The sequence below is a fragment of the Pipistrellus hanaki genome (genome assembly GCF_964339955.1).
Source record: "Pipistrellus hanaki genome assembly, chromosome: 15".
Classification (NCBI taxonomy): domain Eukaryota; kingdom Metazoa; phylum Chordata; class Mammalia; order Chiroptera; family Vespertilionidae; genus Pipistrellus; species Pipistrellus hanaki.
In genome coordinates, this window is record NC_140517.1 from 23435441 (window position 1) to 23461724 (window position 26284).

The window sequence follows — 26284 nt, forward strand, 5'->3', positions numbered from 1 at the left end:
CCATTTTATTGTGCCCTTTTTTCTCTGCCCTGTAGAAGCTGTAAGACCTAGGGAAAACGTAGTGAGGGTCTGGAGAGAGAAGGTCTGCTCTGTAAATTGTCCCTCTGCTTCATGATCCGTGGTGAAATGACAGTTGAAAAAACCTTTGGGTATGTATGCCCTGGCCAGCAGCTCAGTTGGTTAGAGCATTGTCCCCGTACACCCAGGTTATGTTTCAGTCTTCTGTCAGGGCACATACAAGAATCAACCAATGAATGCATGAATAAGTGGAACAACAAATGGATGTTTCTCTAACACACACACACACACACACACACACACACACACACACACTAAAACACTGGCCAGTGTGGTTCAGTTGGTTGGGTGTTGTCTCATACACTGAAAGGCTGCCAGTTTGATTCCCAGCCAGGGCACATGCTTGGGTTGCATGTTCGATCCCCAGTGGCAGTGGAGGGTGGGGGGAGGGCATGCAGGAGGCAGCCCATCAATGTTTTGCTCTGATGTGGATATTTCTCTCTCCTTCCCTCCCTCTCCTTCCCTCTCTATAAACCAATAAAAACACACAACAACATTGGGTACATGCTGAGGTGCAGAGACAAAGCCACATGCTCTGGCTTTCATTAGAATTCATTCTTCACAATGGTCCAGAGGTGATCAGCCCTTGGATGATGTCCGCCATCCTCACCTCAAGAGAAGGTGCCTCCACTCGGAGGACATGACCCAGAGGTCCCCCACATCTCTCTGCTCACGTGCCCATCAGTCCACACTGGGTTACACACCACACCCAGCTGCAGCAGTGGCTGGGAAATGGATCTAGCTGCAGTCTGGGTGAGTTCTATTACCAAAAGGATGGAGGTGAGAATGGCATTAGCAGTGATCAGTGGGATTTCCCACATGGAGCAGGGAAGGACCAGGCACTGCAGGGAGCACCACACAGCCAGGAGGGTGGGGGGAGCACAAGCAGACACCACACAGGCTGCATATCTGACACCACGTTAGGTGCCCTCTGTCTCTATTGGTCTCTGACCTTACTTCCTTCTCACTCCATCAATTCCCCTACACTAGATGTGGTGTACCCAAACCATCCATTAAAGGACCAAACACATTCCTGCTCAGGACCTTTGAACTTGCTCTTCCTTCTTTCCCAAAGCATTTCCTCCAGAGATCCACGGGCCTCACTCTCTTTACTCTGTCAGGATTTACTCAAATGCCGCAGCTTGGAAAGGCCTTGACAAAATTGCAACCCTTCACTCTGGCAGGCCCACCCCTACCCTGCCTATTCCTTTATTCCTTGTCTGTTTTGCTCCCTGTCTAACCCCCCATGCCTGGAAAAGTGCTAGCATAATAAAGACTTGTTGAGTGAATGAAGAATGAATTTGGGAAAATGTCAGCACGCCCTGTTGTCACTGTGCGGCCTGGCAGCCCCGTGGATCACAGCCTGGACACCCCAGCCCCTTTCCGCAGCCTCCCCCTCAGGGTCCCCCTCTGACTCCCCAGGGTCATCTTGCTGGCTTATCCTAGTGTTCTCCAGGGTGAGCATGGAGTTGGTTACTTCAGTTTCTAAAGATCCCACTGTCTTTATCTCAGACACAGGAATCAAATGCGAGCATTTGTGTATGCACCTGAGAAGTTTGATGGGCAGGCAGGCACTGTCAGCTTTGGTGGATGAAACTGTCAGCTTTGCTGTTCACCACCTACCCCGTGACTGACACGGTGGCTGGCACACGAGGGTGTGGGGGGAACTTGGTGAAATGAGGGGAAAAGAACCTTCCTGGGAAGGGAGGGTCAATTGCATTTACTGCCCATCTACTGTGTGCCTGGCCCTGCCTCTGAAGGTAGAAATGGGCTGGGGGTGGAGGCTGGTGACTTTTATTTTATTTTCTTTTTTCTTTTTTACTTTTTTACACTTTTTTTTAAAAAAAAAATTAAATTATTATCTGTGTAAAGGCTGGTGACTTTTGTATAGGACTGAACAGTGATGGTTCTGGGTCATTGTGAAAAGGAAATAGCTCATTGCCTAGACTAGAGCAAGTGTCTGCTGATAAGATGTCACGCATGGACGTTGGCCCTGCTCCGGGTGAATGGGTTTGCGTGCACGTTTTCCCCATGGAGATTTGCTGTTGTACATTGGGTACAGATTGACTCTCCCCAGGATGGTGGGAGAGCCCGGCTCCTCACCCCACCAGGGCTAGTGGCCAGGGGATGTCTGGCCCAAGAAGGACTTAGGAAGCTTCCACAGGAAAGGAGCACTTTGTGGGGTGCAGGTGGGGGGTGGGCCAACTGCTGTGACACACAATCCCCTAGTGTCAGTGGCTTTCACAGGAGAAGGGTTCTCTTGCTTGGACAATCCACTGATGCAGGAGATCAGCATGCAGAAGTTCGGGATGCAGATACTTCCATTTTGTGGCTCCATTGCTCTTAGGGCTGGGCCAGAAAACTTCTGCAAAGCATCAGAGTAAATATCTCCAGCTTGAAGGCCATGACAGTCTCTATTGCATGACTCACTCTACCATTGCTGCCCAAAAGCTCCATAGGCAATATCCGCGAGAATGGGCCTGGCTGTGTCTCAGTAACACTTCACTTACAGCACAGGCACCGGGCAGGATGTGGTTCACTAGCCCTGCCTTTGGGCTTTGACCATTCCTTGAGTCTGCATGCAACTTGCGGGAGGGAGAGTGTAGAGGATCATGCAGGGGTGTTTCAACATTCCCATGACCAGAACTTCAGCCCTGCCTCCCCGACCTGCAGGGAGACCGGAAGAGGAACCAGATGCTGGCAAATCCATTGCAACCTTAGAAGCCTATTCAAATTTGGCTTCCACATATGGTTACTCCCACGCTGCCCTCTTCCTTCCTAGGACTTACCTATTTATTTCCTTCTGGACTTATCTGTGGTCTGCCTGCGGACTTCCCTCCTTCCATCCCCCTCACGGCAAAGGTGAGTCATGACAGGCGCACATTCTCCCTGTGACATCTGGAGCAGGCCGCCAGGGGCAGGGCCGGGCTCTGTGCAGCCTCAGCCAAGCTAGTCAGCATCTGTCTTGCTAACTGTTGTCTCTCTGAACTAGAACAAGGTCAGGCACAGGGCAGGCACTTAGGAAATACTGCCCCAGAACCCAACAACTGCCCCTCCCGACTTCTGACTTGGCGGTGACCCTGGAATAGGAGACCCCTGACCCCCTGCCACCTCTCATTTGGGGGATCCCCTCACCTCCTCCCACATCCCAAGGTCAGCCAGCAGGCCCTGCCATTAGACCTGCCCCCATATACCAGAGAGGCCACAACATCACTTCTTAATATTGTTTAATGTTCTCTTAGTGTGGTGGGGCGCGGGGGTGTGTGTATGTGTGTATGTGTGTGTGTGTGTGTGTGTGTGTGTTCTCCAGCAGATTAGTTAGGAAGGTGCCCAGTGAAACTGAACTTTCCAGGGCAGTGGTCGGCAAACTCATTAGTCAACAGAGCCAAATTTCAAATATAAAATTTCTTTTGAGAGCCATTTTTTTTTTTTTAAAACTTAAACTTCTTCTAACGCCGCTTCTTCAAAATATACTCGCCCGGGCCGTGGTATTTTGTGGAAGAGCCACCACACTCAAGGGGCCAAAGAGCCGCATGTGGCTTGTGAGCCGCAGTTTGCTGACCACAGTTCCAGAGGATCTTATTTTAAGCTAGTCGTTGGCAGAGTACAAAGGAAGCCTTCAGAACAGCAAGATTGGCTAATTTTAGCTCAGGGTGCCCAAATTTGTTCCCTTTCCTTGGCTCCATCCACCTTACAGCAAAGGTGAGTGACTGTCACACATTCTCTATGTGACGTCCAGAGCAGGCTGTGCTGAGGCAGGGCCCGCTCTGTGCAGCCTCAGCCAAGGTGGCTTCAGATAACGGAGGAGCCACAGGGCCCGGGAGACAGCCTGCAGCGCCCTTAGCTTCATTCTCTTTTTAACCGACATTGTGTTCCTGAGGTGCCCCTGGGGTAGATGTCCAATGCTTGGTGAGTCCTGGCTTTGCCACCCTGGCTGTGTGACTTGCCACATTAAGTCCCCTCCCTGGGCCTCTGTGTCCACAACTGTAAAATGGGCAGATTGGGTCTGGTGACAGGGCACTTTTAGCTCTAAGAATCTATGAGGCAGGCATTCTGAGCTGGCAGAGCCCCCTCCTGGTGGCAAAGTGGAAAGAGGTGACCTGCTCTGAGTCTCAGGGACTAGCTCACCTTCTGGGTAGACACTCTCTTCTCACAGAGGCAGCCCGAGGTGACCTGCACACACCCGGCCTTCAGTCAGGCTCTGTCTGGCCTGCACAGGCGCAGAAGTTAATTTGTTTCTTATTGGAATACCAGCTCTGCCTCCCTTTCTCGCTCTCCACTCCCTGCCAAGAGTCTCCTGGGGTTACCTCCTAAATAAGGGGCTCATCTGTCACCGGAGAGAGCATGGTGTCCCCGTTGTGATACCCAGAGAGAGACACAACCTCACAAATGCAGTGCCTGTCTGGGAATGCATAGCCTCGATCCAAACACGAGGAATCACGGAGCAGTTCTACCACTAAGGAGGATGTATATGCATCCAGAAGCTCACTGTCATCTACGTCAGAGAAAAGAGTCAGGTTTAGATCACAGGAGACTAAAGAGAGAGGACAAGTAAACGCAATATCCGATCCTACGCTGGACCCTGTCCTGCCAGGGAGAGGCTGGCGAGGATATGATTAGGTAAGCTGACAAAATTGGAACAGACAGTAGATTAGATTAAATGATTGCATCCAAGTTAAATGTGCTGACGTGGATGACTGCACGTCGTTTTACAAGAGGATCTCCTGAGGATCGGGCTTTCCTGGGCTCGCCATCTTATAAAGAAGGGGTTGGTTTACTTCAGAGCTTCCTGTCCTTTCATTTTGAGGGAGAATCATGCATTCCTTTGGGAATCCGATGAAATCTCTGGACACGGCACTTTGAAACAACGTCACATACACATTCTTTGTTGTGGGTCATCTCCAGAGGTCACAGAATCTCATGGAACTCTCAGCTAAGAAGCCTTGGATGGGTGGTCTGATAGGCCTTCAGTTACCACATCCTAAAGTTCTGAAAGCAAAGGGCATGACGCAGTCAACTTACTCTCACATAGTCCAGAAAAGCATGCCCTGCGTGTTATATATATATATATATATATATATATATATATATATATAGAGAGAGAGAGAGAGAGAGAGAGAGAGAGAGAGAGAGAGAAAGAGGGAGAGAGAGAGAGAAAATGATAAAGCAAATGAGGCAACATGTTTGAAAAAGATGTGTATTCAAGGGTTCTATGTACCATTTTTGTTCTTGCAACATTTTTATGTGTGTGAGTTTAACATCTTTTTCAAAATAAGATGTTAAAAAAATCACATGCCTGCCAGTGTGGGTCCATGGTTGAGTGTCAAGTTATGAACGAGGTTACAGTTCAATTCCTTGTCAGGGCACATGCCCGGATTGCAAGCTGGATCCCAGTAGGGGTGGGTGCAGGAGGCAGCCGATCAATGAGTCTCTCTCATCATTAATGTTTCTGTCTCTCTCTCCCTCTCCCTTCCTCTCTGAAATCAATAAAAAAATATATATTTTTTAAAAATCACTTGCCTGGTGCCTAAATATCATAAAGTGGTGCCCATTATTAGCATTTCACTGTGAGTATGAGGCAGGGAGTTTAATGCTGGTGAGAGGGGCAGGCAGTTGGGGCAGGAACAGCCAGGCAGCCAAGTGCTGAGGGGCATGGGGTTGGGGTGGGGTGAGGCGTTCAGGGCGGGGCGGGTAGCAACGTGGCAGACAGCTGTGTTACAGAGATGCCAGTGAACTATTTGAAGTTGAACTACTCACTGATTTTTGCTAAGGGAGCAAGTCTATGGATAATCAGTGGCCATGGTCTGTTTTTCCTCACCTTTCTCCTTGTTTCTTACCTGCCCCTCCATGGTATAAAATGCTGCAATGAACTGTACTTCCTAGAATCGTGGACTGTCCAGACTGAGGGACTTTAACCACCATCTCATCCACCCTTTTCATGGGATCAGTAAGAAGAGGAAGTGAAATTAATTTCCAGGTCGACCGTGATACAATGAAGAAAGGAGGAGAATTGGTACCCAAGATATCTCAAGTCAACCCTATTTACTAAACTCAGGAAAGCATGGCAGAGTGTTGTTATAATCTTGTCTTGGCTGTTTTCTTTGAGGGTTTGGGTACCGTGTCATAGGAGCCTCAGAGCTGCAGCATGATATACTACAGAGTGCCCCGCTGGGAACCAGAGACTTGGACTAACTAAATGAACTGGCTGTGTGGCCTTGGGCAGGTGGCTTTTTCTCTCTGAGCCTTGGTCCCTCTCCATCGTAAAATGCAAGAGTTGATCTACGTTAAGAACTTTTTTTCTTTGTGTAGGATCATGGATTCCTTTGAGGACCTGACTAAATCAATGGACCCTATTTCAAAGCTGTGCACTTGAAATGCAGTTTCACTGATCCTCTCAGGGAAACTCTCTGCGCAGACTGTCTTCTGACAGGCCTTCCAGTTACCAATTTCTCAAGTCCTAAAAGCTGTCAAAATAGAGTTAGTGGGTAGAGCTTTGCTTGCATTGCATTGAAGAATTAACCCATCCATTCCCAAGTCACTCTTTGAGCTCAACTCTGGCTAGAGAGATGTTGAATAAACATTTTAAAGTTATCTATTAGAGCCAAAACCGGTTTGGCTCAATGGTAGAGCGTCGGTTTGTGGACTGAAAGGTCCCGGGTTCGATTCCGGTCAAGGGCATGTACCTTGGTTGCGGGCACATCCCTGGTAGGAGGTGTGCAAGAGGCAGCTGGTCGATGTTTCTCTGTCATCGACGTTTCTAGCTCTCTATCTCTCTCCCTTCCTCTCTGTAAAAAAAAAAAAAATCAATAAAATATATTTAAAAAAATAAAGTTATCTCTTAGAGATGTATCAGTGCAACATGAAAATGGCTTGAAGTAAAGGCCATCTGCTCTCTGCTTACAGCTGGCAAATTTCTCCCTTTGGTTACAGTCACACCCATTGGCCTCAGATAAAACAAGCCATTCTGACAATCGGAGACTCCTTCCAGCCAATAGGGGTAAAGAGACCATCTAGCAACTCACTTGATATCCCTACTACATCCAATCAGCATGAAGGAAAGTCTGCTCCCTGAAACTAGACTAGCCCCCCAGAACACTGCTGGGAGAAAAAATAGACCATTTAATTAAGCCCCACATACTAGCAATTGATTCCAATTTTCCACTTCTAATTTAGTAGATAATGTCCACTGGGTGTGCACTAAGAAACTATAGAACGTCGTAATGTTGGTGATGAGCTCACCTATTTTTCTTTCAGTCCTTGCACATTTTTGTTAAGATACCTGGTATGAGAGAAAAAAGAAAAAAGAAAAAAAAAAGCCTGGTACGTGGCTCAGAGGAGAATGGAGATGCCTGGGTGGGAGCCAGTCCCAGGGACAGGCAGAGCTGGAGCGAGAAGTGGCCGAGTCACTCATGGGAGGTGCCATTGAGCTCTCTCCCAGGTGTGCTTTGCTGGGAAACAGTAGACAAGATGCCAGGATTTTCATCCCCGGGTACCAGGAAGAACTCACAGGAGGTGGGCCCTCTGATCTCACCTGAATGACTCAATTGTTCTCTGTTCCAAACTGGTTTTCCCACATCCCATCCGATCATCTTCATCCACCACATCACTTCTTCCTCCAGCATGTCCAACATCTCCTTTCCATTACTGAAACTTCCAAACCCTCTGCACAGCACCCACAGCCCACCACCTTCTCACCCACCCCACCTTTCCAGCGTTTCCTCCCAAACATCCCTCCATACTCAGCCCCTCCTGTGTCTCTGTGAAGGACCTCTGTGAGCCCGATGCTCAGAATTCATTGCTCTTTCCTCTCTGTCTCACTCAGCGTGCACTGCTTTTATCTCGAATGACTTGGTCCTACATCTGCCTCCTAACTAGATGTAAAGGGCCAAATTTGTTAGTGAATGAACGGATAAATCAATAGATACATTTAAGTATATGCAGAGAATGCCTGTTCTCTGGCATCAAGGGCTTGGTCCAGGGGGCCGGCGAGGGGCAGATCCTAAGGCTGCTCTTGTTTCCACGCTGTGTCCATGGTGGCTTAGCGGAGGGTGGAAAGCCTGGGTCCCCACAGAAGAACCAGCAGCAGGAACAGACCTCTCGAGGGACAGAGCCCTACAAGAGTTCGCCTTCAAGGCCAAGGACTGGATCGTTGGAGAATATCCTACCAGGAGTCCAGTTGGCCAAGGAGGTCCTGCTGTGCTGGCAAGTGGCACTCCTGCCCAGGTACCAGGCAACTCAGGGAGGATGGCAGGCTTGTGGCCACTGTACCATTTAACGCAAAGAAGCCAGTCTGTTCTCTTGGATAAGAGCTTTCAGAGCTGGGGGAAGGTGGCTACACTAGGAAACCATTGGTAGCCGTGAGCAGAGGAACTGGCTTGTAGTGACTGGACCCTCCACGTCAGTTCCTGGCGCTGGGATGGCCCAGAAAAGAGGGTCTTTGGGGATGGATGGATGGAACTCTGTAGGCTCAGTTCACAGGAGTCTGGAACCCAGAGTGGGATGCTGAAGACTGCTGGGAAGGAAATGAGAATGGAGACTGACTTCACCTAGCAAAACTAGATGTGCTGAGAGAGGGGCAGGGAGGGGAGAAACGACAATGACCTGGATAAGGTCAGCCTGGATCGTGGGGCCAGGAGGCTCAGGAATCACAAACCACCCCAATTTTGGCCTTGAGCCCCTCTTAGCTTTGGGAGCTCCCCGAGCTCTGGAAATGTACCACCGTATATCTACGGCAGCTGTTCTCCAGTCCATGAGTGAAGTCCTGGATGGAAGTCCTGGCGTGTTCACAGGGGTTTGCAGCTAAATGTATTTGATGGGGGAGGCGGGTCCCTCCAGGATCAGGTCGTCCATGTCGCTCAGGAGCTCGCGCTCACTGGCCGTGGCTGCATTCTGCAGGTGGCGGAGGCGGGCCTGGTGCTGCTCCTGCTCCTTCTTGAGCTCCACGTAGGAGTGTGAGAAGGTGTGGAAGATGGACGTGGCTGGGAAGGCCATGATGAGGATGCCGCTCAGGATGCTGCTGAGGGCCACCATCTGGCCCGGCACGCTGCGCGGGACCATGTCCCCGTAGCCCACCGTCGTCATGGAGATGATGGCCCACCAGTAGGAGGCCGGGATGCTGGTGAACTCCAGGACCCGCCCAGACTCGTTCTCGGCCACGTAGACCAGCGGGGAGAAGAGGGTGATGGCCACGCAGAGGAACAGGAGGAGGAGGCCAAACTCGCGGGTGCAGCGGCGCACGGTCAGGCCCAGCGTCTGCAGCCCCAGTGAGTGGCGGGCCAGGCGCATCACGTAGAGGATACGCAGCGCCCGCAGCACGCGCAGCAGCAGCCCCACCTTCTCCAGGTAGAAGCTGCCGCCGGGCCGCTCGTCGTCCTCCCGGGGCTCCTCGGACACCACCAGGGACACGTAGTAGGGGGAGAGGGCCAGGATGTCGATGATGTTCAGGGGCCCCTGGAAGAACTGGCACTTGTTGCGGGCCTGGACGAACCGCAGGCAGAACTCCAGGGAAAACCACGCCACGCAGATGGTCTCCACGATGAAGATGTAGTAGCACTTCTGAGAGCACTCGCCCTGGAGAAGCGACAGAATGCAGGGTAGAGTGGAGGACGGCAACAGCACTGGGAATGGGGGGAATGGCCATGCCGAAGGGCGATTCCATATACCTATGTGGACAGCAATATACATAGGTATATATGGGATATTGATATGTTGATTGTGGATATGGATACTGGTTCCACCTATAGATTCTACATATTAAATATATCTTATATATACTATATACTCTCTTTATTCTCTTGTTATTGTTGTTCATCCTCATCCAAAGGTATTTTTCCACTGCTTTTTAGAGAGAGTGGAAGAGAGAGGGAAAGACAGAGAGAAACATTGATGTGAGAGAAACACATCCATTGGTTACCTCCTGAAGGAGCCCCGACCAGGGCCTGGGCCAGCCGGGGAGGAGCCTGCAACTGAGGTGGATGCCCTTGACCGGAATCGAACCCAGGAGTCTTCAGTCCGTAGGTCAATGGTCTATCCACTGAGCCAAACCAGCTAGGACTTTATTCTATACTAGAGGCCCGTTGCACAACATTGGTGCAAGAATAGGCCTTCCTTCCCCTGGCTTCACTCCCAGCTGCTCAGGAGCCAGCAAGTCCTCGCTTCTGTCTGGAGCACCACTCCTGTAGGTCCCTCCACCCCCTCTCTCCCCCTCATAGCAGGTGTCCTGCACAAGTGCCTGAATATGCAAATTAACCCATCATCTTTGTTGGGTTAATTTGCATATGCATTCTGATTGGCTGTGTGCATAGCGGAGGTATGGTCAATTGATATGTTTGTCTATTATTAGGTAAGATAGTATCTGTTTATTATGTGCTGTAGACTCTTAGTTGTCCACCAAAGCCCCCTTTTTACATAGTTATCAAGTTATGGCTGGGTGCTGGCTGCTCAGATGGATCACAGACTATCTTTCCAATCTCCCTTGCAGCTAGGTGTTGCCAAAGAACAAGTCCCCACCTGTGGAATGTGAACAGAAGTGAGGCATGCCACCTCTGGTTCCAGAACTTAAGGTGTTGGTGTGAATTCCTGAACACACTTTCTGCCTATGAGTCAGAACAACTCATTTGGCCCTGCAACCCAGCTTGGAACCAGTAGTTGGATCAATGTCCCAGGGAAGATGGAGCACTAGGGATGGCAAAAAAATCTGGGTCTGCGAATGAGAGCTGCCCACTCACCTTGATCCCTCTTTGTGAGACAAATCAACTTCTATTTTGTTTAAAGCCATTCCATCTTGGGGCCTCTTTGTTATAGCAGCCAACCTTCACCTTTCCCTCTATAAGCCCCTCCTGTGCACCAGGCATGTGCCCAAGTGCTGTCCCTTAAGCCCCACAGTGATGCTGTGAGCAGGCAGCACAACTTCATTTTATGGCCCAGGACATGGTTCTGAGCAGTGAAATGACTCACTTACATAGTAGATGGTCTCTTAGCCCATACATTCTATTTTGTAACTCCTTTGCCTGCCATCCCTCATTCATTCATCCAACAAAACTGTCTAAAGTGTGCCAGGCCCTGAGCTAGTCTCTGGGTGGGGTAAAGTACTAGGGAAGCAGATGTTGTTTCTGGGGGGGTTGGGGCTATGGGGCAGAGAGGACTCCTGCGTCTCTAGAACGGCCCTGGTGACATGGACTGCAATTGTTCACACAATTGTCTAGGACAGTGGTTCTCAACCTTCCTAATGCTGCGACCCTTTAATATAGTTCCTCATGTTGTGGTGACCCCCAACCATAAAACTATTTCTGTTGCTACTTCATAACTGTAATTTTGCTACTGTTATGAATCATAATGTAAATATCTGTGTTATATTCCAGTGGTCTTAGGCGACCCTGCTAGCGGTTCTCAACCTGTGAGCCTAAGACCATCGGAAAACACAGATATTTACATTACAATTCATTAACAGTAGCAAAATTACGGTGATGAAGAGCAACGAAAATAATTTTATAGTTGGGGGTCACCATCACATGAGGACATGTATTCAAGGGTCGCAACATTAGGAAGGTTGAGGACCACTGGTCCTCTAGGGGATCCCAGCGAGGTGGGGGCTGCTGTGGCTTCATTGTTGTGCCATTCACACTCCCTACCTTTGGCTTCCAACAGAGCCCCAGCAGCCCCCCTGCTCCTCCAAGTGCAGTCCTCTCACCAGAACCATCCCCTCCCCTGGGAGGTCATTAGAAGCACAGACTCTTGGGCCCTTCTCCATCCCTGAGGAATCAGAATCTGCATTTTAACAAGACCCCGAAGTGATTTGTACGCACATTAAATTTGGTCCCGGGCAGTGGTTCCCAACCTGGGCTGCAGAGCAGAGTCACCTTTGAAAAGCATCTTGACATCTAGTCTTGGACCTCAGAGATTCTGTAATTGCTCTAAGTTTGAGCCTGAGCAGTAGAATTTTCCAGTAGCCCCATAGACGAATCTCATGTAAAGCCAGAGTTGAGAACCTGACTCTAAATTATATATACTTATGATGGATGAGCAAATGAATGGCAAAGCCAGTTGGAAGCCTGAGTGAAAAGCAAAATGTTGACAACCACAGTTTCCTTTGGACTAAAAAGCTCTGAAGTGGAAAAAGAAATTATTTCCAGCGCCTGGGCCCACAGGACAACTAAATTGAAATGTCCTTTATGTCTGGCCACTGGAGAAAGAAAAACAGGCTGGTCTGTTCCGCCCTTTGTCTGCCTGTCCAAGGCTGGGCAGCTTTCTCTTGACTTGTACCTGGCCTACTGAAGGGGTGGGAGGTGGTGGGAATGCTGTTGAGGGTGTGGGATCCAGAGTGTCTGTGTCCAGGTTCACATCCCTCACTTCCGCTTGCTCGGGCATGTCATTTAGTCCCTCTGGACTTGCCGTCCTCTGCTCCGAAAGTTGTGATGAATGGAAATAATGCGTGTCAAGCAGGTAGCAGGCTATGGCACCTGCAGACACACTATACTACCTTTTTGAGATGAGTGACTGGGCACAGACATAGCCTGCCTGGTCGGTTAAAGGCAGCCATATCCTCGTCCTATTGCTGGATTCTTCGGGAACCTGAGGACATTCTCCAACATATTGGGAGGCCTTTGCCATGACTGCCCAGTTTCTTTAGGATCCTGGAGGGCACAGGAGTTTAGGATCCTGATTCATCAATCCTGCTACAAAGTTGCGTGTAGCCAAACAACAGTCACTGCCCCTCTCTGTGCTCCAGTTTCCGATGCAGAGGTTGGAACAGAAGCAGTATCTATCGAAGCTGAATTAGAACCCTGTGCATCAGAATCCCCAGGGTGCTTGTTACAAATGCAGATTCTTAGGGCTCAAAAGCCAAACCCTGGCCTAACTGGTTTGGCTCAGTGGATAGAGTGTTGGCCTTGCGGACTGAAAGGTCCCAGGTTCGATTCCGGTCAAGGGCATGTACCTTGGTTGTGGGCACATCCCCAGTAGGAGGTGTGCAGGAGGCAGCTGATTGATGTTTCTCTCTCATCAGTGTTTCTAACTCACTATCCCTCTCCCTTCCTTTCTGTAAAAAAGTCAATAATATATATATATATTTTTAAAAAGCCAAACCCTGGATTGGGGTCCAGGAATCTGAATTTTGGCAAACCCTGCTGTTGACTCAGAGGCACCTGGATGTTTTTCAGACTCTGGGCCAGATTCTCCCTACAAGGCCTCTTCCATCGCTGGCAGTCTGGGATTTTTCCTTCTGGCCTAAGAGCCTGCGGCATCTGGGAATAACTAAATGTTCCAGGCCAGTGACCCAAAGCTCAGGAAGGTGACCCCTGAGAGAAGGCTCTGTGGGTCCTCTCTGCCCTGTGCTGGCGTTTGGATATGCAAGGCACGCACCAGCCACTTCCTTCCCGCGGCCTGGCCAGGCTGTGCTGGCCACCTCCCCGCACTGCAGCAAGCGCCTGCTCTGCCCAGTCACCCCCTGCATTGCTGCTCTGCTCCGCACCCTTACACCAACCTCCCAGCCCTGGTCCCAGAGAAATGCCCGGGTGGCAGCCAGCGGAGGGGCAGCAGGGGTTTGTGGGGCTCCAGCTCAGGAAATTAGTCAATATTGGAAGGAAAATAGAAAGGGGGAAAAGTTACTTTTTTCTCTCCAAGGAAGTTTCCTTTGTGTGTGCAGGTTTTTTTTTTTTTTTTTTTTTTTTTTTTTTTTAATAATAAATATTTTAATTGATTTTTAGAAAGGGAGGGAGAGAGAGGGAGAAAGGGAAAAATGTTACTTTTTTCTCTCTGAGGAAGTTTCTATTGTGTGTTTTGTTTTGTTTTTACCAATAAATATTTTAATTGATTTTAGAAAGTGAGGGAGGGAGAGGCAGAGAGAAACATCAATGTGAGAGCAAAACATCAAATCGGCTGCCTCCGGCGATTGAGCCTGAAACCCAGGCATGTGCCCTGACCAGGAGTGGAACTGGCAACCTTTCAGTGTATGGGACGACACCCAACCAACTGAGCCACACCGGCCAGGGCTCTGGTTGTGTTTTGGAAGTGAGGTGAACAACTCATCCTGGATTGCTCAGAATTTTCTGGATTTGAGGGCAGAAAATCCAAGGTCACCAGGATCCCTTCAGTCCTGGGGAAACTAAAATGGCTGGTCACCCTCTTGGGGGGTCTTGCCATCAGCAGGAGTGAGGAGTGCTCTGCTTCCCTCATGCAGTGAAGGAGAATGCGAGTCAGCTGCTGGAGGTGTGAGCGATGTAACTATGTGGGCAAATCTCACAGACAGGATGTAGGGCAAGACAAGCCAGATGTAGATCTCCATTTATGTGAAGTTCAAGGACAGGCAAAACTCATCTAGGGTGGGCAACATCACCCAAATAATAGCTGCCTCTGGGTGGGTAGTGATTGACTGTGAAGGGACGTGATAGAATTTTCCAGTCAGGGTGATGGGGCCATTCAATTGTTAAGTTGTACAGCTAAATACATTGTGCTTTTAAAAATATTTTATTGATTTTTTACTGAGAGGAAGAGAGAGGGATAGAGAGTTAGGAACATTGACCAGCTGCCTCCTGCACACCTTTCACTGGGGATGTGCCCGCAATCAAGGCACATGCCTCCTTGACTGGAATCGAACCTGGGACCCTTCAGTCTGCAGGCTGACGTTTTATCCACTGAGCCAAACCACTTAGGGCATACATTGTGCTTTTTAATGCACATACATTTTACTTATAAAACTGTAAAATAATAGCGTGAATGATAATAAGTGACTGGGAGTAGGGAGGAGATGGAGAGAGAGAACAAGGGTGGAGATGTGTTGCTGGTCAGTGGTTGAACATCAACTTATGCACCAGGAGGTCAGTTAGATTCCCAGTCAGGGCACATGCCCAGGTTGCAGGCCCGGTCCCCAGAAAGGGGCGTGAAGGGGCAGCCAATCAATGATCCTCTCTCAGCATTGATGTTACTCTCTTTCCCTCTCCCTTCTTCTCTCCAAAATCAATAAAAACATTAAAAAAAAAAAAAAAAAAGAATAGCAGATGTGGACAATTGTGGAAGCTGAGTGCGTTATACTTGGGTGCATTATATTATTCTGTTTACTTTGCAAATGCCTAACATTTTCCATCATGAAAAGTTTAAAGAACAACACCACCAAACTGGGTCAGAAATCAAAACTACAATGAGATACCTACCATCCACACTCATTAGGATGGCTAGGATTCTAAAGACAAAGCATAACAAGTATTGGACAGGATGGAGAAATGAGAACCCCTCACCTGGCTGGGCGGAATGTAACATGGTACAGCTGCCGTGGAAAACAGAACGGTGGTTCCCCAAAAGGGTAAGCATGCATTTGCTGTCTGGCCCAGCAGTTCCACTCCCAGGTAGCTACTTGAAGGAACGGAAAAGAGGCGTCCACACCAAAACTTGTACATGAACATCCATCGCAGCATTATTCCTAACAACCCCAACGTGGAACCGACCGAAATGCCCATCCACGGAAGAACGAATAAACATTTGGTGTCATTCACGCACCCGGCCTCTAGTTCAGCCATAAAAAAGGACGAAGGACTGATCACGCTTTAACTTGGATGAACCTTGAAACCCTGATGCTCGGGGTAAGAAGCCAGACACAGAAGGCCAGATATTGATGGCATGGTCCTATTCATAGGAAACGTCCAGAAACGGCAAGTGCATGGAGACAGGAAGTATGGTTGTGGTTGCCTGGGCCGGGGGGTGGGAGGATGGGGCGCAGCTGGTTGTGTGCAGAGGTCCTTTTAGGGATGACGAAAATGTCCTGAAATGAGATAGCGGTGACGATTGCACAACGGTATACTAAAACCCTCTGACCGCACCTTACAAGGATGGATGTTATAGGATGCAAATTTAACTTAATAAAAAAAGAAACCAGGGTCCATCCCGGGTGCGGAGGCAGTAGGCAGGGGTCCCTCGGCCTTGCCCCGATTTCTTGGCTCCGGAGTCGAGCTGTGCTGGAAGACTCTGGGCCAGAGGGTGGGTGGGCAGGGCTTTCTGAGGGCAAAGCCACTGTCCCTGGGGTCCAGCTGGGCAGGCTGCCCGGCGGGCTGCCACAGCATCAGTGAGGGCCGGTTCTAGAAGTTCCATCTGGGAGGGACTCGGCTGAATTCTTGACCTTGGAGCTCCCCCCTCGCCCTCTGCCTCTCACTGCGATGCCTGCCAGCTCCCCTTGGGAGCACGGCCAGATCCAGGCAGTTCTCACCTCCTCTTTAGCTCAGCGCTGGTCCCACAGCTTCTTCCGCAGCTCAGACCCCCCCCCCCCTCCCGCCCCCCACCCCTGATCACCGCCCTCCCCGCCTTTTGCCTCTGGCCCTGGCCTCACGTCAGGGCTGATTCCTCTGACACTTTTCTGGGCCTGGCTGTGCTGATTCATTCCTCTCCCTGGCCTCCCCCTTCCCCTTTGCCATCGCTTGCCTCCTTTACAGGCCTTCCAGAACACTCTTCTTACTCTCCCTTTGCCTTGAGCCAAAAACCCCCTCCCCGGTCCTCCCCATCCCCCCCCCCCCCTCCCCGGATTCCCTCCTCCCAGCTCCCTGGGAAGGGGCTCTGGGAGTGTGTGGAGCTTAGCAGAAGGGGACTAGGAACTGGGCACCGAGGGGGGAGCATGACCAGGCAGGAGGAGCAGCGTGAACTACAGACTCGGGAAAGGTGGGAGAGAAAGGAGACACTCAGCCGGGAGGAGACAGAGAGCAGCGATTGTTGTGGAGCTGGGGAGGAGATGCTGGCTCCAGCTCCAGGCTTTTTATTAAATGGCGGGAGGTCCAAATTGCAGCCCCAAAGTCGAGCTGCACTCACCGGAGGAGGGCGCTGGCCATAGTCCCAATGGGACAGGCAGGCATCGCTGTGAGAGACAGAGGGTGAGGAGAAGGCTCCAAGGTCGAGAATTGGGCCCCGGACCCCTCCCTGAAGGAACCTCAGGAACCGGCCCCCAGTGACCCCGCAGCAGTCTCTCAGCTGCCCTTGGGAACAGGGCCCATTCAGCCACTTCTCACTCCTCTTCATCTCAGTGCTGCTCCCACAGCTCCACCCGCAGCTCAGGCCTCCTTCCCTCCCTCTCTGCTTCCCTCCCTCCCTTCCTCCCTCCCTCCCTTCCTCCCTCCCTCCCTCCCTTTCTTTCCTCCCTCCTCCTGCCTGTGATTTCCCCCAGCCTGCTGCAGGTTCACCGGGTCCCCAGGAGTTCCACCTGGTCTTTCAAAACATCTCTCTGTGCTCCTTCCCTGGCCCTGCCCCTTAGCGAGAGGCCTGAGCCACAGCGCAGGATGTGAGGGCCAGTGAGAAGCAGTGCCCCGGGGTCCCACCTGGGACCTGGGACCAGGGCACTGTGCGCAGCCGCCATCCGGTGTGTGTGCCAAGCAGACCTCGGGCACAGGAGCAGATCCAGGGTAGGAGGAGAAATGAGCAAAAGCTGCCAGATAGGTAGAGAGAGAGCAGGTTTGTGCCTGTCCCCACTGTGTCCCCAGCACACTGTGTCCCCAGCACTGAGTAGGCCCTCAGGGAAGATCTGCGATTGCATGAAGGATGGCGACGGGCACTGGAAACAGAAGATATTTGAGTGAACTGGCCGCTGACTTGGCCGCCGCCATTTGGGTTCCGAGGAGCTGGGAGAGAAGTTGATGAGCAAAGCAGATGAGCAGGTGGAAGGGGAGTGAGGTGAGTCCCAAACGGTGGGCAAAAACAGCGGGGTTCGCTCTGTGCCAACACATGATAAATAGGATCATGCAATCCTATCACCACCCTCTGAGTAGGCGTTACCGTTACCCACTCTGACTGGTGAGGAAACAGGCACAGAGAAACGGAGGGACTTGTCCAAGGGCAGAGCCAGGGCATGGCCGAGCTGGGATGTGAACCCAGGACTAGCAACACAGAGACCTGGCTCCTCTCCATGGTGAGACTCTGTCTGCAGCTGTCGGGATGTCTCAGGAACAGCACAGAGGAAGAAAGAGGTGGAGAGAGGACGAATGAGTGTTCGACAGCAGCTGACAGTGACCTTCAGCTCCCCCAGGGGGAGGGAGGGTGCTCTGACCAGCAGACCTGCCGGGCGAGGGCTGAGGCCGTGTGGAAGGGCGCTGAGTGAATGACAGAGTTACAGTCTTGGCAGAGGTCACGGGCAGAGGGAAGCAAAGAACTTGGAAAGCTGCAGCATTCATCACCAAATGGAAGGATAAGCAAATCGTGACGTCACAGGGAAGTATTACTCAGCCAATACTTCAATGTGATTCCATGATTCCACGGATTCCATGATTCCGCGTAAATGAAATGTCTGGAAGAGGGAAATCCATGGAGACAGAAAGCAGATTGGTGGTTGCCGGGGCTGGGGTGTGGTGGGGTGGGGTAGAGGGATGGGGAGTGAGACTGCCTAATGGGTACCGGGGTTTCTTTTGGAATTTGACAGAGGTGTCGACTGCACAACACTGTGAATGCACTTAATTGCCACTGTATTAATGGTCCACTTTCAGATGCTTAATTTTGCCTGGCCAGTGTGGCCCAGTGGTTGAGCTTCGCCGACCCATGAACCAAGAGGTCGATTCCTGGTTAGGTCACATGCCTAGACTGCAGGTTTGATCCCCCCAGTAGGGGATGTTCAGGAGGCAGCCGGTCAATGTTTCTCTTTCATCGATGTTTCTATCTCTCTCTCCCTTTCCCTTCTTCTCTCTCTAAAAATCAATAAAACTTGTGATTTCCAGCAGAAACCAGTTTGGCTCAGTGGATAGAGCGTTGACCAGTAGACTGAAGGGTCCCGGGATGGATTCCGGTCAAGGGCATGTACGTTGGTTGCCGGCACATCCCCAGTGGGGGGTGTGCAGGAGGCAGCTGGTTTCTCTCTCTCATCAATGTTTCTATCATCTCTATCCCTCTCCTTTCCTCTCTGTAAAAAAAAAAAAACCACAAAAAAACAAAAACAAAAAAACAATAAAATATATTAAAAAAAAACTTGTGATTTCCTATTAATAAGTACTGAATAAGTGAATAATGATGATGGCAGCTACCTTTTTTGACACTTCTTATCTGTCAGCATTATTCCAACTGCTTACACAAATAAGTCACCCTCACCCCTTGAGGAAAGGGCTAATCACATCCCCATTTTACGGATGTGGAAACTGAGGCTCAACCAGGTTGACTTTTCTGAGGTCAATGAGGTCATACAGGGGAGCGGGGGCCTAAGATTCAGTCCCAGAGTGTCTGTGGTCTGAACCATCACACCCGACAGAGAAGCACCTCACAAGGTCTGGCTGCCTCTGAAACGCTAAGTGCTAGGGAGGCCAAGGATCCGGACTGCAGGCAGAGTGGCCCGGCGGTGGAGGCCGGTTTTAGAGCCAAGCAGAGGTGATGCAAGTCCGGTTCTGCCACATACTGTGACCTTCAGAAAGCGATCCAACTTCCCCGAGCCTCAGTTTCCTCACCTGTAAAATGGGGGCAGCCACGTATCCACTTTCCAAAGCTGCCGCAAGGACTTGGTTTGGTCTGTCAATGCCAGCCTCATGAGGGTGACTAACAAGCATCGTCCTTTCATCCACTCAGAGATGAGCTCCCTGGGGGAACCCAGCACGGACTGAGTGCTTCCAGAGGTGCTTGGGCACTTGGCTTGGTCCTTTCTGTCTATACTGCCTCCTCCCTCCTCCATCTGCAATTTGGGGCACAGACCTTCCACCCCAACTGCTACGTTTTCTCTAAGGGATGTTGCTGCGAGAAGAGACAGGAAAAGGAAGACTACTTTCTTCGGGTGTCTTCTAACTCTCCACCCAGCCCAGCGTTATACTTTTCGAGTCTGATGGGGGGAAGGGGGATTGGCATTAATTCATCTGAGTGGGCGATGCTGGGGACCACTGGGCCCCGTGCTTCCCTGCACAGCCCATCCCCCGAAGCATCCTGCCAGCATGCCCTCAGCTCACTGCGTTCAGGCTGACATCCTTGGGGGCAAAAATGAAAAAACCAGGAATGTGTGGCTGGGAGAGAACATCATCTTTTTATGTAAATGTAAGAGCCCTGTCCTCAGCGCTCCAGCTGTGATTATCAAAGCGGGGAAACAGGCACCTTCTTTTGGGGGCCGCGCCTCCCAGCCTCTCTAGGGGCAGCGTACAGAAAGGCGGCTTCCCAAGGTGACAGACACCCTTTAACCCAGAGCAGAGGAAGCAGCTGATGGCTCCTCTCAGCCTCGGGGCTGCCTGGCTCTGCGGCCTCTCGCCCACTGCTCATTTGATTTTCCGAGTTTTCATTAAACTAAGCGTGGGCTCACAGCCTGGGCGATTTTCAGAGCGGTGGGCTTTGAAAAGACCTTGTCCTGCTGCACCATCTAAATCCTGGCCCCCAGGGCAGCCCCTAGGAGGAACAGGCTGGGGGAAAGCCAGGGCCGCCCCTCAGCTACTGGAAATGGGGGACAGAGGCCAGTTATCTTGTCCCGATCTCTCACTGCAGTGTCCACGTGTAAATATTCCTGTGAACAGGCAGGATCCTAAATCACATGATACCATGCTGAAGAATGAAAAAATGCCTATGATGGAAGCTGTATCCCCGATCGGGGGGGGGGGGGGGGGGGAGGAAGAGGGGGGGGAGCTATTAGAAAGTGGAACATTTTGGTTGGTTTTCTTTAGGACTAAACATGTATATGTTGGATACGATACATTTTATCAAACAAACAATTGCTGAGAGCCTACTCTGTGTGAGGAACCGGCTGGTTCTCCATCTAAGTCCTCTCTATCTGGAGAGTTCTCTGATCCTGCCATATTGCCATGCAATATATCTTTAAGGGAAGGGACCTTTCATCGACTAACAACAGTTTTGAGTCATATACAGGGGGCACTGTCTTATGGATGTGTTTCCTCCATCTACTATAATGTGAGCTCTGTAAGTGAGGGTGATGGGGAGCCATGGAGGAGGATAGAGCTGGGCAGGAGCAACACTTTAAATTAGGAATCAACCCAGGTCCCAGTTTGAAGCTCTCCAATACCTTCCCAACAACATGTTAGAGTCTTATTTCTTAGACCATTTGACCCCCTGGCTCCTGGAAAGAGAGTCCAAGAGTAGGCAAGAGAGTCTTTTGCTCTGGCTTCCTGGGGCAGATACAAAAGTTAGCTCACCTCCCAGTTCCCCACGCAGCAGGAGTGGCTGAGAGCTTGGCCTGAAGGACCAAGCAGGAAAAGTGAGGGCGGAGTATCTCTACCACCACTGGCATGTTTACTCTGCACTCTGAGCAAGCTAGTGCCCCGAGCCTCTGTTTCTTCCCTGAAAATGCAGCTGGGATGCCCACGGAATGATGGCTCAGGAAGGCAGGCGTGTGTGGCCTGGCAGAGTGCGTGGCACAGAACAGCTGCTCGATAATTCCACAAGTGCCCAGAATGTGTAAAACCTCACGGAAATGGTACCCATTTTACGGAGAAGGAAACTGAGGCTAAGAGAAACGAAGCTGTTTGCTAGCGGTACAGAATCAGGAGCCATGAGAACAGGGGTGGCTTTGTCCGTGTCCAGGGTTCACGATCAGAAGCAGGGCCACTTCATGACTTCCGTGGCCCATGGTACTGTGGCCTTCGTGGGCCACAGATAATACATGAAATCCAAAAAATACACGAAAGGTTCTCTTTTACAACCACGCTGGTCTGAACATGAATATATCCACGCTGGATACTCTTCACTCCCCCTCCCCCCTTATTTTCAGAGACATTAAAAAGGTTTTCAGCTGAAACCGGTTTGGCTCACTGGATAGAGTGTCAGCCTGTGGACTGAAAGGTCCCAGGTTCAATTCCGGTCAAGGGCATGTACCTTGGTTGTGGGCACATCCCCAGTGGGGGGTGTGCAGGAGGCGGCTGATGGATGATTCTCTCTCATCGATGTTTCTAACTTTCTATCCCTCTCCTTTCCTCTCTGTAAAAAAATCAATAAAATATATTTTTTAAAAAACCCAACTCAATAAAATATATTTAAAAACAAACAAGCAAAAACAAAAAATACATTTTCATTAGCCCTACATCTCGTGGGTCCTGGGCACGGGGCCTGAAGGGGACACGGCCGCTGGTCAGAAGCCACTCACCTTGTCCTCCTCGGCCCGCATGTCGGGCATGGTGCTGACGCACAGGCTGACTGCCGTGGTGGCCACGAAGAGGATGGACAGGCACGCGAAGACCTTCCCGGGCAGCCCGGACTGCGGGTTCTCCACCGTCTCCCGCAGCCAGTCCATGCAGAGCCCGCAGCGCGAGGGGTCCGCGGCGGGGCCGCCCGCCTCCTGCTGGCGCTGCAGGGACTCCTCCTCCCGGCGCAGCTCCGCCAGCTCCTCCAGCTTCTTGAGCAGCTTCCGCCGGCAGCACTTCTCCAGGTTGGCCTCCTCGATGCCCCAGTAGGCCAGCTCCTCCTGGAAGGACAGCACGCACATCTCCCGCAGCAGCGCCAGCTTGCCGGCCGCCAGGAAGCTCACGATCATGCCGAAGGCGCTGGGGCTCCGGTCGAAGAAGAACTCCTGGTTGTCCTCGTCGTAGTCGTCGCAGAGCTGCGCGATCTCCTCCTGGCTGCGGCAGAACTTGAGCTTGCTCAGGCGGCTCAGGGGGAACTCGTCCAGCGTGCTCCAGGGGAGCACGTACCGCCGGCCCCCCACGTTCACCAGGATCTCCTTCTTGAGGTCCGCCGTGGGGGAGGCGTCCAGCGCGCCCACCTTCCGGGCCCGGCGGTAGTACAGGCCCTTGATGGACGGGGGCTCCACGGGGCCAGGCAAGAGCTGACTCAGCGGGCTGCCGCAGGAGCCGGAGTGGTGGTGTCGGGGATGCAGTCCCCTGACCCTGGAAGTGATGGGCATCGCGGTAGATGACCTGGCACCCAAAGGGGAGAGAGCAAGAAGGCGAGAGAAATCAGTCACAAGGCAGAGTCCTGGTTGGTTACAGACATTTTCTCCCCCCAAACGGCTTAGTACTTTCCTGCCACTGTATCTGCATGTTTCATTCTTTTCATCTGCCTTCTAACACAGATGTGTTGGGTTCACTGGGGATCTTTCCGTGAACAAAGGGAGACACTGCCATCCCCTTCCTGTGAAGCATACATTTATCTCTCAGAAAAATCTCCCTGGAACACACATTACCGACTGGGACTGGAGGAGCTGGGTCCTGAGCTGAACAAGTCAGGACTGTGCCCCTTCTAGGCTGTGTGGTCCCAGGCATGTACCTTAACCTCTCTGATCTCAGCATCGTCCATTCCATGACAAGACTAGCATCAACCTCGAAAAAGGTGCAGTTGGTCAAAACAGGGCTTACGTGTGTCAGAGGTTATCAAGTTCACTGCCAGGTTCTGACCCCTGATGGACTGTCACTACAGGTGGATTACTCAGGCACTCTGAGCCCTTTGCTTCATCTACGCAGCCAGGGACGTTGGAGTGCCCGCCTCCTGGGGCATGAAGAGGGTTACATGCAATAATACACAGGAAGTGTATGTTAAGAACAGTTCCAGATGCTTCGGACAAGCCGGGCACCTTGTACGTGCTTCTCTCTATTAACTCATCTCACCAACCCCATGAGGTCGACTTTACTATTTCCATTTTACATACGGAGAAACAGAGGCACAGAAGGATATGGAAGAAGGAATGTGACGGTGGCATCTGACTCTCAGGAGAAGCTCTACAATGTCACCTTATCCCTCTTGCCTGCCTTCTCGTGTGGAGGACTGTGTACTCCATGATGGTGCTCCTCTATGTATATTGGGTGCTTGTGTCAGCTACTCTTGTTGTGTGACCTTGAGCCAGTGACTCTCCCTCTCTGGGCCTCGGTTTTGTCATCTGCAAAACGAGGGGCCCTCGAATTCTCTCCCCATTTCAGCCTTACGTGGGGCACTTGATTGAGGATAGAGTTTTAGATGTGGCCCACGCCTTTGTAAAATCACCCCCATCATAGTTATTCTCAGCATCCTACAGCCGTGCCCTATGCTTTTCATTGCATCTACAACCTTACGTTCCAAGATGCACTCCAATCAAGAGAAACACTCGGCCGCTGAATGGGAATCAAAGTTCCTCTCCATTTCAGAGCCAGTGGGGTTCCGGCAGACGGCAGCGACGGTTGAATCACAGCCTATGCATCTCACACTTGCTCCCCACACCACCTTAGGTTATCCTGCATGCATTACTCCGTCTACAACGTATGGCCAGAGGAAGATGCGCAGCCTGCAGAGAGAAGAGCGTTCTGAAATCCAGGGAGCCCTTCCCAAGCGCTTTCCTTTTCCTGCTGCAAAAACCAAGCCCCAGAGAGCTGAAGTGACTCATCCAAGGTCACACAACGCACCCAAACCCAGCCCGGACTCCTATGTCTCAACCTGGGGCTCTTTCTAGAACCCACAACACTGCACTTTCTGCATTCACGGCACAACCCCAACTTTGCCATCCGCTGCTCCCCGAAACAGCCGGCACACAGAGCTCCTTCCAGAGCACGGGAGAGGGGGTCCCTCGGACGGCACTCTGGCCAAGGGTGTTTCAATGTCCCGCCCACGCCCACCCCTGAAGCAAACAATAACTTCTTCCCCCAAAGTGCAACTCACCCTCCCGTCTCAGGAAGCCGGTTCCCAGCTGCTTCTCTGCGCAGCGAGAGGAGCCCATGTCTCGATGTCCCGGCAAGAGACAGGCTCGTGGTGGAAGTGAAGGGAAAGACAAGGAAATCCCAAACACGGCAGTTCCTGGCAGAGTTAGTTTCCAACCTTCTTCCCTCGTCTCTTCCAGAAACCCGGAGTCCGTTCATGCTGCATCTCTCTCACCAGCAGCTGCAGAACAGCCCTGGGGGCGTGGGGTGGGGGTTTAAGAGGACACAGGAGCCCCTCTCCCCAGGAGAGGGAAAGGTCTGAGGGGTTCACGCTGTGGGGGAGAGCTGGTCCAGCTGTCCTGCTTCAGCTGCGGGCTCTGCACGCACTCCGGGTCCCACCGGACAGCCAGTGTGGTCCTGCCAGGGGCGGGGGGCGGGGTGGGGAATGGGAAGGGCTTAGGAATAATCTCTCCATCAGCCAGGCAGCAGGCTGGAGCAGCCGCCGCTGCCGCTGCTCTGCCAGCCGCCTGGAAAGCTAGGAGAGCTGCCCTCCCTCCCCTGCAAGGAGGAGCATAACTCGGAGGGAGCAGAGGACAAGTTGGGGCCAAGGCATCCGTCCCTGGCACCCTGGAGGCTCCTTGGCGGGAGGCGGGAGGGAGGGGGGTGCCGCTGATGGGCAGGTGCTCAGCTGGAAGCGGCAGGAGGAACTTTTTGCTGCTTTGAACCAGCCCAGGTCTGGGACAGGCTCAGAGAAGCCCAGCCTCCCGCCGCTGGGAGTTCAGAAGGATGCATGATGGACCGGGCATAGGTGTGAGCCTGGAATCACATACGCCTGTATCCCTGGCTCCAACGTGAGTGGCTGGGTGACCTTGGGCAGGTGACTTAATAATACCTCTGAGCCTCATTTTCTTGTTTGTAAAAAATAATATGAGAATAGAGGGGTTTGGGGCAGAAGCTCGGAGCAGGCCCCTCTGTGGGTTTGACGGGTGTGCTCGTGGGGAGGAGGAAGAGGAGTGGTCTCTAGGGTCGGGGTCCTAGCCTCAGCTCTGCACTACGTTGCTGTGTGTCCTTGGTCTGTCACTGTCCTTTTCTGGGCCTCTCACTGGTCAAGTGAGGACAGTCAAAGAAGTGATGGATGAAATGGCAAAGCCATCTTCTCGTGTAGGTGCTCCCTGCACGGTGGCTCTTCTTAATTTCCTTAAGAGGTTCTGAGGCCCAGATTCTTGGCTTCCAGAAGGAAGTTATTGTTATTAGCTTTGCTTTGCGGGCAAGGTCTGGAGGCCTAGGGACAAGGCCTGCCCAGGGTCACCTTGCTGGCTGGAATCTGTACATAAGACTTCCAGTTCTGATGCAAGGATCCGGGAGGAAATGCTGAGCTTGAGCCTGGAGAGGGTCACAGGAGCTGCTGGCCTTACTGGGCGACCTGTGACCTGGGCTGTGGGGACAGACCCACACGCCGTCAGAGAAGCTGATCGAATGGAGGTGGTTTTGGTCCTTGGAGCCTGAGGTGGATGATGCCAAATGATTGAGGACCTGGGGTGGGGGATGACAGAAGGGAGGATGCAGGCACGAGACGCCCTGCCTCCCTATGTTGGCCCCACTCTGATCAGTTTCCCGTAGTAGGTCCGTCAGTGTAACCCAAACCCTAGTAAACGCTGGGGCCCAGGCTCCACACTCAGCCCATTCAGAGACCCTGTTCTTCCTCCCTCCCCGATTTTCTCAGCACCCACAGCTGTGAA

At 51.7% G+C, this 26284-nt stretch overlaps 1 protein-coding gene across 3 annotated transcripts; it reads right to left on the reverse strand.

Annotated features, from left to right (window-relative positions):
* Positions 1-1968: 1968 nt before the first annotated feature.
* On the reverse strand, positions 1969-25009 carry KCNG4 (potassium voltage-gated channel modifier subfamily G member 4). 3 transcript variants are annotated; one of them, XR_014792937.1, is made up of 4 exons: positions 24568-25009; positions 22091-22859; positions 8004-9648; positions 1969-2745 (listed from the first exon to the last, which is right to left on the reverse strand). XR_014792937.1 is itself a non-coding variant. In XM_084861322.1 (4 exons), exons 3-4 carry the CDS (start codon positions 22844-22846, stop codon positions 8878-8880), a joined length of 1527 nt encoding a protein of 508 aa, XP_084717448.1. In that variant the 5' UTR covers positions 22847-22859; positions 23988-24196; positions 24568-24698; the 3' UTR covers positions 7684-8877. The 3 variants fall into 3 exon arrangements, 2 of the variants coding, with proteins under 2 accessions (XP_084717448.1, XP_084717447.1); XM_084861322.1 differs by lacking the exon at positions 1969-2745 and adding an exon at positions 23988-24196 and having other exon boundaries at positions 7684-9648; positions 24568-24698; XM_084861321.1 differs by lacking the exon at positions 1969-2745 and having other exon boundaries at positions 7684-9648.
* Positions 25010-26284: the final 1275 nt, after the last annotated feature.

Bases quoted from the DNA above. Each gene is read 5' to 3' on its own strand.
- KCNG4 (XM_084861321.1), bottom strand. From the start codon at position 24,764: ATGAACGGACTCCGGGTTTCTGGAAGAGACGAGGGAAGAAGGTTGGAA. The intron at 22,860-24,567 runs GTGAGTTGCACT...TTTGGGTGCCAG, and splicing joins CGGCTTCCTGAGACGGGAGG to GTCATCTACCGCGATGCCCA. The intron at 9,649-22,090 runs GTGAGTGGCTTC...TCGCTTCTCCAG, and splicing joins TGCGGGCCGAGGAGGACAAG to GGCGAGTGCTCTCAGAAGTG.